General features: G+C 32.5%; 1 protein-coding gene across 1 annotated transcript; it reads right to left on the bottom strand.

Annotated features, from left to right (window-relative positions):
- Positions 1-5,892: 5,892 nt before the first annotated feature.
- Positions 5,893-11,696, bottom strand: LOC114167019 (BEL1-like homeodomain protein 9). The gene is made up of 5 exons (XM_028051920.2): positions 10,350-11,696; positions 7,297-7,655; positions 6,907-6,967; positions 6,180-6,709; positions 5,893-6,086 (listed from the first exon to the last, which is right to left on the bottom strand). Exons 1-4 carry the CDS (start codon positions 11,226-11,228, stop codon positions 6,182-6,184), a joined length of 1,827 nt encoding a protein of 608 aa, XP_027907721.1. The 5' UTR covers positions 11,229-11,696; the 3' UTR covers positions 5,893-6,086; positions 6,180-6,181.
- Between the last annotated feature and the right edge of the window lie 920 nt (positions 11,697-12,616).

Below are 12,616 nucleotides of genomic sequence, written 5' to 3'. Positions count from 1 at the left end.
ACACGTGTCACTTCATAGTTGTGCCACGTGTCAAAATTGACACGTGGCACAACTATGAAGAGACAAATGTAAAAATTAAAAAAAATTTAAAAAAAATTTAAAAATTCAACCATTAAACTTAATCCCAAACAGCACTACTATCATGAATTCAACCATTAAAGAAACTTGTTATCATCTCCATCCATAAGAACGAAATTACCCCTTTATAATTCCATATTTTCAAATGCAACTAATTCTCCATACATAATCACAAAAATAATGAGAACACGACTTAACACCTCTTTACACCAAAACATAACCCAAAGATGCATTTCACAATTCCTTCATCCCATAAATCAATTTACAATCATTTCTCAACACACAATCATGTAATATCAAGAAAATGATTTAGCATCCCTCACACCAAAAACCCAACATTCTTTTACCACAAGGATAAACACTTCTTATCTCATATACAAGACATTCATCATATAAACAAATAACCATAGATACAAGGTGTAGCTCCCCTTATGCCAAAACTTAATCCCAATTTTACAATTCACCATCCCATTGAAACCTTTAACATTATTCTCATAAATAATAAATCATAAACATAAAGTGTAGCGCCCCTTACGCAAAAACTTAATCCCAATTTTACAATTCACCATCCCATTGAAACCTTTAACATTATTCTCATAAACAATAAATCATAAACATAAGGTGTAGCTCCCCTTACCGAGAATTCTTGAAATGCGATCACCTTAACTTGATCTACCCTCTTTCGCTCTCAATCCAACGTTACCTCCACTATTTTCTGCAGTTCCTCTTTCCTTTGCTCCCAACTTACGTTTTTCTTCCTCTCTCCCAAGCCCCAAATTCCAATTTTTAACTTAGCTAAAAATGACCCTTTGCTTTCCCTTACCAGACTATGAAAAAAATAAATAAAATAAAAAACTTACTGTTGTACTGCATAATTTTCACATATTCACTTCTACTGAACATTGCAGTTTTTTTTCAGCTTGTGTCCAGATACAATGTATCTGCCTCAACTTTTCGCCTCCCTAGGCATATCACGAATTTACTAAAAAAAATAGACTTTATTTTCCCCCTTTTTTTCTAACCAAGATTTCAACTCACAACCCCCAAGACTCAAATAACACTCCAACCCATATAACCATCATGTGTTTCTTGTTAATCCACACGCACCACAAAACTACAATGTACTCGCATATTCATTGCATTCAAGAAAGCAACCAAAACAATATTCCTAAATGTGGCAATTAAAATTGCTAAGTTCCTATAGGCATACTCCACGTTCAAGCACACACATGAGCACATCCTAAGCAATTATAAAATAATAGAAAATTTATAATTATTCTAACGTGCACACAAGAATCAAACCCAAGACCTCCAAATCCCATGGCAAAGTTCTAACCAACTATGTTACTCTCCACCTTTGTTATGAACTTGTATATCAATTCAATTAATATTCCTCGCATCCAATTATCCCTTAGAATTATAATTATTTTCCTAGGTCTTACAACTGCTATCCCTTGCTGCCATCCTATTGCAGCAATGAATTTTATCAATGTCAATGCTGAGGACTTCATACCAATATGGTTTAGGAGGTCCACCTACGAAGAAACATATCAATCCATCATCTTTCCAGTAAATGGTGAGGTCCTGTGGGAAAGAACTTCCTACCCTAACATCCACCCATCACATAAGAGGATCTTATCAAGAAGACCCAAGAAAAAAAGAAGGTTGGAAGAGTGGGAGTTAAGAAAGTATAACACACAAATCAACAAAGGAGGTCATAGAAAAAATGTAGCATATGCCGTCAAATTGACCATAATAGGAACAATTCTCTAGAGAAGCCTCTGGATGAGCAAACTACACCACCTGCTGACGAAATTGCACCACAAGCTGAGGAAAATGCACCTCCTACTAAGGAAACTGCAACACTTGCTGAGACTGCACCACATGCACAAACTGAACCACATGTTGACCATGCCAACCCTACTAAGAATGCACCACATGCTGACCATGCTAACCCTGCTGAGACTGCACCACAAGTTGAAACTCCAACAACTCAACCACCATGGAGTGAAGTGGAGAGTCAATCAACCCAGGCACCACAATCACAGAATGAAAGTCAAGCAGCACCACTACTAGTTTTAGACGAACCATGTCAACAATTTAGGATGAAATTGTAGATTAGGAGAAGGGCATGCTAGCAGCATCATACGTCTTGTTTATTTTTTAGAATTTTTTATGTAGAATTACTTAACCTTAGTATGCAATTATATGTATTTTAAGTTTTCCCAAACTTCATTGAATTTCACTTTTGCCAAACATTGAGGATGACTTAATGTTATGAATTTCACTTCTTCCACACTTAGATCAATTTCATTTTTTCCAAGCTTATATCAATATCACTTATTTCAATGCTCATATTAACATGTAATTTTGAACAAGCTGGGACTAATATAAACATAACCACACTAATTCATTTCTTCATTTCACAATAGTACAAAACAAATTGGACTTTAAAAGATTACACAAAATAACACTACGAAAAATATAATAAGAACACAAGTGAACCCTATTACTAATTACAGCCTCTTCTCAGCAACCTTCAATGAATTCTCCAAATCATTAATCTGCCTCCTTTGTGTCATGATGATGACATCCCTTTCATCAACATCTTCTTCACACCACCATTTGAAGAAGTTACAGCCCACATTATTGGAACCACCACTTTGTCAATCAACAAACAAAAAATTAAAACCAATTTATTATTAACAAAAAAAAATAGATTGTACAATTAATCTCACCTTGTAATTGGGACAACCCCAAAATTTTCTACTAACATTCTTTGGAGTTCTTGCCATTCTCAAAGCTGCCATCTCTCCGCAGTTACAAATCGGAGTTAATCCATTTCTCGTTGAACCACCAACATTGCACGAAGTGCTACAACACTGTTGCCTTCAACGATTACAACCAAAGCTAAAGGAAGAAGATTGGGACTGTGACATACCTGTATAATGGGATTGCAGGAAGAAGAAGATTGTAGCAACACGAATTGGGAATGGAGGAAGAAGATTGCAGCAACTCACCAACTGCCCAACATTTCATTTTCAAAACCCTAGCTCACCTATTGATCCCTAAATATCTAATTATTACACCTATACAGTACACGTAATACACCCAGTACAACGTAATACAAACAGTGTCACCTCAACAGTGCTCCGTTACTGATTTAAACGCCATCACAGAAAAGGACTAAATTAAACACAAATTGCGAAAATGAGGACCATTTTAAACATTTGGTAAAAATGAGGACCATTCGCAACAAACACTACGAAAATGAGGATGAAAAAGGTATTTAAGCCTATAAAAGGACAATCGCATTTTCTTGTGCCAGATATACTCGATTGAACATCAGATTTGTATTTTCTATACTTTCCACCCCTTTCACATCCTAACAATACATACTTTTTCTTCCTGGTTGACCATTAGCTTTATAAGATCTTATAATCACAATAATAAAACTAAGATTAAAAGCAATCCCTCAAATCCATTGAATTAACTCATCATGAGTGGGAAAATCTCATGAGTTGTAAATTATCTGTATAATCTCTCTCGCACATTTCATTTATAAAAGAAGATAAATATGATATGAAACTTAAATTTACTTGTGAATTCACGAAACTTAAAGGAAAATCTTCCATTTTAGATAAGAATACTCTAATCACCTACAAAATGACACTAACATAATAACAACTAAAATGGACATCAACTAATTCACAAAACAAACTAATCAAATTAAATATATATATATATATATATATATATATATATGATTAAAAAATTCCAAAATCATAACAAACAAATTCAATCAAACATTAAAATAATACACCGAACAAATAACTAAATTTAAACCGAATGAATAAATAACACACAAAATAAATAAAATTTTTAAAAAATAAGACAACCATATAAATCATTAATTTTTTTAAACAACAAAAAATTTACAAAAACAATCAATAAGTCTTTAGGAACAATAAAAAAAATAAAACAAATAAATCAAAAACAAATACAAAAGTTTCTAAAAAATTAAATAAAAAACATAACAAAAATATAACAAAACAATAAATCTTTAAATAAAATAAAATGAAAAAAAGTTCAACAAAACAAAAATATAAATATATAAAAAAGTTTAAAAAATTTAATATATATATATATATATATATATATATATATATATATATATATATATATATATATATAAATCAGATTTGGAAATCCGAGAGCATCGTGAACCGGATTTTGAAATCCGTTGGATTTCCCAATAGAATTTTGAAATCCAAAAATTTTAGAAAAGCTGGATTTTGAAATCTAGTTCATTAAATTTCGAAATTTAATAATTTTCTAAATTAGATTTCGAAATTTAGTAATTTCTAAAAATCAGATTTTGAAATATGGTACATTTCTGAAATGGGTTTTGATATCTATTAAGTTTCTAAACCGAATTTTGAAATTCGATGTATTACTAACTTAGACAGATTTACAAATTCGGGACTTACCTAAACTGGATTTACAAAACCGTTACTTTTACAAACGGGATTTTGAAAGTCGGTATTTTTATAAACCATATTTTGGAAGCGGATACTTTTACAAGCTAGATTTCGAAAGTCGACGCATTCCTAATTGAGTTATTTACTTAAATGAATTTAGAAATCTGGAGCTTACCTAAACCGAATTTCCAAATTTGATATTTTTTCAAATCGGATTTCGAAATCCAGGACATGCAAGACACAAGAAAAATAAATACGAGGTTTGCCTGAAAAATTAAATGAACAAATGATATAATAAGGAGAAAGAAGGAAGTGGGCTAAAAAATGAAGATAAACCAAAAGATAACTAAAAGGAAAAGAAGAACAACTCACGAAGAAGAACGTTGTTTAGAAAAAAAAAAGAAAAAGAAAGCGGTGAAAGAAGAATGCTATTGGAGCGGAAATGTTGTTGTGAAAGTGACTTGGCAGTTCAGTTCAGTAATTATAAACCATTAACGCAATAAATACATTTGGTAAGTAGTAATTATTACTTACCTAATTAACTCAGAAGGAACATAATGATAATGAACGTAAAATTTGGAGGTGTTAAAAAAATCTTGAAAGTACAATAACAAAGTTCCAAAAGAAAATTAAGCTTGTAAGTTAATCGGTCCAATTTAAAGTTCACTAGACCAATAATGGGCTATCGATAAAAATAGAATTAATTCTTTCTGTGAATCATAATGATGTCATGAAAAACTAAAAATAACTTGTTTACTTCATTGACCGTGAAAATTAATTGATTTCTTTCGTTTTGAATTTATTTCAAACACACTAATCAGTCCTAGATAAACATATCCAATTCTTAACATAGTCTATATAATAGAACCAACACAATAAACTCATCCCATTTTTGAGATCTAAGGAACTTGATAGGAAGTAGCTAATTAGGAAATATATTAAAAGGATTGTCTAATAAACAACTTCAATTAGGACATGTTTAGTTCTTATCAAATTAATGTAAAATTAATTTTTAACAAAAAATCAGTTCAGATTCAATTTTCAAAATTAATTAAAAAATAAAAAAAATTACATTGAATAACAATTAATTCTTGTTTCTGCGTTCAAAAATTAATTTAACTAAAATCAATTATCCAACTAAAATCAATTATCCAAACGATGAACCAAATGCGACTTCTTAGTGAATATTAGGATCACAAATTCCAAATATATAGGAACTACATTTAAAGTGTAAAGAACCCCAATATAACTAACATGATTTTTAAGTATTACAAATTGAAATTCAATTACCTGGTTTGGATGAAAATATAAAATAGAAAAGCTTACAAACAGCTTAAAAAGCAAAGAGCATTTGGATTTACTCCCAGTAATAACCTCAAATGAATTTACACAATAATTTTACAATCTTCATACAAGTGAGTTCAATAGAAAGACCTGTTAATCTGTTAATCTGCTCCCCCTAACTGGAAGGTTCATTCATCAATGCCAGTATCACCATAAAGTGCAACATTCCAATCCCTCTACCAACTTTGGATAATTCATGAAAGCACAACAGAAACATGTTTAGTATATCACCCAAATCAAATGAAAAGTCCATGCAAGTTATTAGACATTGAGGACCTTCAGCCAGCAAAGTCATGCACCAGTTGCCCCCCAATGACATCTCTTCCAAAATGCCTATTCTGTGACTCATATCCACTCATCACATAGCCTTCATTGTTGGTTTCAAGAGCAACACCAAATCTCTGTGCTGCATTCAGGGTAAAAGGTTCAGCCAAACCAATGCCATGATTTTGATAAAGTCCTAGTGTGAGTGATACATTATTGCTTGCACTGCCACCCATGCTCACTCCAACACCCCCTGGCTGATTGCTTGTGCAGGGAAGATTCAGTTGTTCCTGAGTCCTAACTGGTATGTTAGGAAGTTCTTCTGTAACTCGCTTGTAAGGAGTATCCTGAAACTTTTCTGTTGAGCCAGATGGATTCTCAGAAACAATGGAGTTATCAGACGGTAATTGATCACTTGACTTGTTCCTGCTATGTTCTTCCTTCTGTGAATTCTTTTGACCCTGCCGAGTTTCTAGCATATGTATTTCTTCCACCATTGGTTTCCAGAGCCTTACTCTTGCATTAATGAACCAATTAGACACCTGCACACATAGAAATTGCCAAACATTAGAAGAACAAATCCCTTGATCAATAAGAATGAAAAGATTAACTGTGCATTTTGGGTACCGACAAGTTTTTGAGAAATACACTCATGAAACTAGCAAGCACATGTGAATATTTTCTTCAAAAATAAGTTAAACCAAAACACGCTTACATGTTGGTTATCAACAATATTTACCTGGCTACGAGATAGACCAGTTTGTTTAGCCAACATTAGCTTGTCCGTATCAGTAGGATAACTGGAAAAGAAAAAGAATAACTAAGTTAACAAAACACAATACACTAAAGGAGCTAAATGTGTATAGATGCATAACGCTTGGTTTTGGCCGGGGAGCAAAAAGATCACGAAGTCACCTGCACATTCAGATTTGACTTCACTTAAAGGGTGAACAAGTAATGTATGCTATTGATGAGAAAATCATTAGTTGCTGTTATGCATGTTCACGCAAAATTAAGTGCTGATTTTCTCATCAACATTACTTTATCCTCTTAAGCAAGTTGGCTTACTTTAAAGGAGGTAGATCTAGCCAGAAGTTACTAGTGATTCATACAAAAAAATGGAACTTACGGATGCAAAAAGTGCTCAAACAACCATGCTCTGAGAACAGTCACAGCACGCTCAGGGAGTCCTCTTTGAGGCCGCCAAACAGGTTGGTGGTCAAGAAACCCTGGCCTTTGGCTGTAAGGGCCTCTATCACTGTTGCCAAACCTTGAAGATTCATCCTTCCTGTTGCTGATGTGAAAATGAGCTTTATTTGCAAACTGAAGCTGCTCAGTAATTGCATTCTTCAAGCATCTAAAATGTTTGGACATGGCTTTTATGGCCAAACTTGCATAGGGAGCTGCATTGCTGAGGCCTGAAACATACTCAAATGATGTTACTACTGCGTGCATCTGCTGATAGTATTGCCTGTACCTCCTGTAAACCTGTTCAGGATAAATGAGCAGCAAGATAATCACAATTAGGACACTTAAGCAATCCATCAAACATCTTATACTCACTTAGGCACCCCATAATACCACAAGTCCCTAACAAATACCCATGACTCTAGGTCATTCACATTGAATCTCCACATTGTAAATAACATGTTTACCAAGACAATCTAAGAAGGAAAACAAATTAAATTAAAATCACATACAACAGAACTATACTTGAATCTCACAAACTTGTCAATTTCCTAGCCTTTACATCCAATAACTTTGAACCTAAACGACCAAGATATAGGGTGGATGCCATTGAATTTGGTGCAAAAATTGATAGCAAGAAGTCCAATCAGTCGGAAAGCATGAATCATAAAATTTGTATCAACTTTGCTGGCTGATATATATTTTAAAAATTCAGACATTTCTGAGTTTGGAATTTCAGCTAATGCTGCACCAATTACTTGGATTGCCTGAAGCTGGCCGCAAATTCAGAAATTGGAGAATTGAAAGATATGCAGTATATTGTTATCTAAATAGAGAAAGTTCACACCATCAGAGAAATAATCTGAAAGAAACTACATCCATTATAAATTCATAGAGTTGAATTTCTAAGACAGATCTTCTAAGTGCCTCACATTTTTACTTGATCCATTGAATCCTCCAAATGAGTCATTACATATCAGAGAAAGTGATCACCTTTTAATTGTTTGGAAGACCAGCTAAATGAGAGAGAAAAATAAGACAGTTTCACATCACTGAAATTATTAACAAATTTTCAAAATGAGATTACATGAAACGTAATTTTTACAAAGAAAAAGAAATATTGAACTGTACTATTAATTTCATATAAGTTTATGGTCATCGTCATGATTTGTATACTAACAACACCCCTTCAACTTAAAAGACTCGTTGTACACCATTAAAATTATTCCACAAGAGTTTATCAAAATTTCTACACCTGATGTGATCCGCGAAGGAACCAAACACAAGCAGGAACTGTGAAGTGAAAAATGAGGTGAGACAAAATATGGCAGAATAAACATTTTCAGTGTGGTAAAGTAAACATATATACCTTATCAATAATATATCACCCTTTGTGTTAGTTTTAATCCCCCAAGAACAATATGAGAAAAAAAAATGCATGAGAAAAATTAAAATGATTTAATCATCTTCAAGGACACCTGTTAACTAACATAGTACAAACATAGCACTCATATTTATCTTAAAAGGGGCGTAGTACAAACACTAATTAAGTTTTATGTTCTCCTAAATTTGGATATTTTTAATTATGTCTCTGTTAATTTTTTTTGTCTATTGAGTATTCAATTTTTTGTATTTCCTAATTCAGTTCTTACTGTTTAATTCTTTTTATAGTTGGATTTATCTTGTTGCATCACATTGTTTACTAGTCTTCACATGTTAAGAAATGTGAAGTTTTATGATTATATAAAACAATATTGTTGTTAATGTAAGTGACCTTAATTGTTTTAATAAAAAAACATGTTGGATAAAGAGATAGTTATGTTCCCCAATGACTTCAATGTCATCGCCTATAGCAATCAAGGAACCACCACGTTGACTTCAACAAATTGATTTTTCCTTTTACATTAATAGCACAACATCATTTTTTATTAACCACACAAACCTTACATTTATGGATACATGAGACAAATAAGTAAAGACGAAGAAGCAAAACAACCCTCACATGTCAACTAACTATCAAAAAAATTAAATAACATACACTCAATTGAAAAATACAGAAATTTTAACTAGTAAAAAAGTAAAAAAAAATTAATAAGAACTCAATTAAAAGTATTCAAATTCATAAGAGACTTAAATTGCATGTCTTTAAACATCACAAACCATGTGTATGACACAAATTTGTTCATTTCATGCTACCATTTATCATTAATACAGTGAAATAAAAAAAATAGTAACAAATAAACATCTAATATCCTAATTCCAATCCAGAATCAATACACCCACCCTTTAGTGAAAGATTAAATTGTATCATGATTCGTGATTTTGTATGTGAAAACAATAATTAAAAATAAAAAAATAATGACAACTTTACATAAAGGTAAAACACATTGCAATCCAAGTATGTAAGTTTCTTTAACCTTTGAACCTCATGATCATATCACCACACACTTTTTAGGAGTATAAATCTTTTCCGATGGATTCCTTCAACACCTTTAGGCAAATTATCCCTCCCAAACTGGGTGACATAGTCACACATTACAAATCTTTATATAGTTGACAGACACTTTACAATCCCAATCTTCGTGCATATATTCCCTCCCATTAACTTTTCCAAAAGGACAATTGAGTTCACCGAGGCCATCCATCACACAAAATACAAGAATCTTGATGATGCACACCATTCACAAAAAGATAAACTACAATGACATAATCACAAAAAATAACAACACACTTCCTCAATGCAATCAATAAGAATCTAAGCAACCTTCAAGGAATCACTAGCCACACATTAACATAATCAAACTTTTAAAAACCTCAAAGATATTAACAAAAATACATTTTTCTTCTGCATAACCTAAACTAGAACAGTAACTCGACCAAAGGACTAAAATTGAAATCATCAGAAACATCAAACATGAACAGATAAAAGTAACACCCCTTCGCCAAAATTTTCATCAAACAACATCAGAAAAGATTAACACAAAAGACACAAACCTCGTCAAGCATAGTTAACAGTCTTGACTTTTTGCGACCCTGGTCACCCCCGTGATCCCCTTGTAGATCTTCACTTGAATTTTCAGGAGGAGGAAGAGGAACAGGTTCCATCAATGATGCATCAGCCACCATCTTTTCAGCACAGACTCCACCAACATCACATAACTCTTCCAATAATTGCTGTGCAGGTTTCAGAAACCTCGATCCCTTCAATATAGAAGCATAGCCAGTAAATGGCCCCATAGGCACCGTGCACCTAGAAACTTCATTCAAACCAGAACCACCATAAACCACACATCCACCACCCCCACCAACCCCACCAACCTTATCACCACAAACCACAGATCCATATCGCTGAAGATTCACACCGTTGCTATGTGATGACAGAGACAAAGACAAAGGCTCAGGCTTAAACACCATGATCTCACTACCGTTGTTATTGTTATAGCCCTGATCAAACTCTCCCAGGTTCTGTGCTTGGTAAAGAAACATGTTGTTGTTGTTGTTAATGACCTGAATTGTAGCTTGGTTCAAAGGCAACGACGATTCGGGATCCAAATAAGAAACCGAAGAGGAGTTAGAAGAACAACACAAAGAAGAAGAAGAGCCATTGTTCATGACTCCTCCACCTTCACCTCCTCTCCCTGCAAAACCCATCATCAAATTTGCACGTTCTTCCTTCACACCACAACCCAAGTTGTGTTTGTGGCTGCTGTGGAAGCTCGTTAACAAATCAGAAGATATGAACGAAGAAGGGTCGTACAAAGGAAGCAAAGTGGAGGGTTCAACCAGACCATGTTGGTTCTGTGTCACCACAACTCTTAGCTTATCTCTTCTGCTTTGCTGTGGCACATGGTAAGCCTCAAAACCCTCAGCCATAGAAACACAAAACCAAGCAAAAAAACACACAAAAGCTGAAAATGAAGCTCCTCAGCACAAGTTAGGTAGAGAAGAGTGTGCGGAGTCACGATAAAAGGAGAGGAAGAAAGAAAGGGTGTGTATAATTCTGATGTTATAGTGAAGCATGATAGAGAAAGACAGTGATTTAGTTTTTTTTTTCTATGTATGTAACTATATACTAGTTTGTTGGATACGTGAAGTGGGATTTTAAGGAGAATTAAGTTAAGGTTTTTGTGTCTGTGTGTGTGGTTTTTGGGTTTTGGTTTTCACAGCAGGCACACTCAAATTCCTTCTTTGGTCTTTTCTTTGTTTATCTCTGGGTACAGTGTCGTGGCTCAGAGTGAACAACACAGATTCTCTCTTCTCCCTTGAAAACAAGAAACAAAATGCAAACACTAGAAGGACGAAGACCCTATAGGGTTTTCAGAGGGATAGCCACCGGCTATTCCCGGTAATGGCTGATGTATAGTATGTGTATTTATGTGTGTCTTTTCCTTTCTTTCTCCCTGGGTTGCAGGTAGGTCTGACACTGGGTTTCTGGCTTTTGTCGTTTTCCTAACCCTCTTGCTTTATCATTATTTTTTAAATTTATTTAATATTTTTAATTAATTAGAAAATATTAAACACTATGGTTTAATATATATTATTATCATCATTCGTTTCCTTCTATCCAACAAAAAAGTTATCTTGTTATTTATCTTGTTATGCTGTGATTCCTCAATAAAACTTTTTTAGATGAAATTTGTGGGTCCTTGATGAATTTCAACTTCGTTTATGATTTAATGATTTTGATGTTTTACAACATGTTTGGTGACATTTTTGGTATTTATATTTATAATGATTTGATATTTTTTATTTAATTTAATTTTTAATTTTCTTCTAAAAAGTTCAATTTGATTTTTTCATTATTTAATATTTTTATAAGTTGGCAAGCCAAAGATGCAATAAAAGTTAAATACACAAAAAAATTAAAGAGAAAATCAAAATAAACTCCTTCATTCAACTTTCTTCACATATGAGATTTAAGAGAAAAGTATATTTTTTATCTTTTAAATTAAAAAATAATTTTATAATTGTTAGATAAAGAAAATCTATTTCATTAAAATTAAATAGAATATAATAAATCAAACAATAATAATAATAATAATAAAATAAATAATAATATTAATAAAAATTATAATAATAATACAGATATAAAATAATAATAATAAATGATGATAACTTTTCCTTTATCTATAACAATATATAAAGAGATTACACTATTATCATCATTTTTATAATATCAATTTTATAATAGATTTTTTCTTTTATGTCTATATTTTATAATATCAATTTTATTCTTTATAATATATTTATTTATTTTATTT

This window comes from Vigna unguiculata, chromosome 10 (genome assembly GCF_037176805.1).
Source record: "Vigna unguiculata cultivar grain cowpea cultivar isolate G323 ecotype 2 chromosome 10, ASM3717680v1, whole genome shotgun sequence".
Classification (NCBI taxonomy): Eukaryota; Viridiplantae; Streptophyta; class Magnoliopsida; order Fabales; family Fabaceae; genus Vigna; species Vigna unguiculata.
This window is presented reverse-complemented; position numbering and strand designations above follow the sequence as displayed.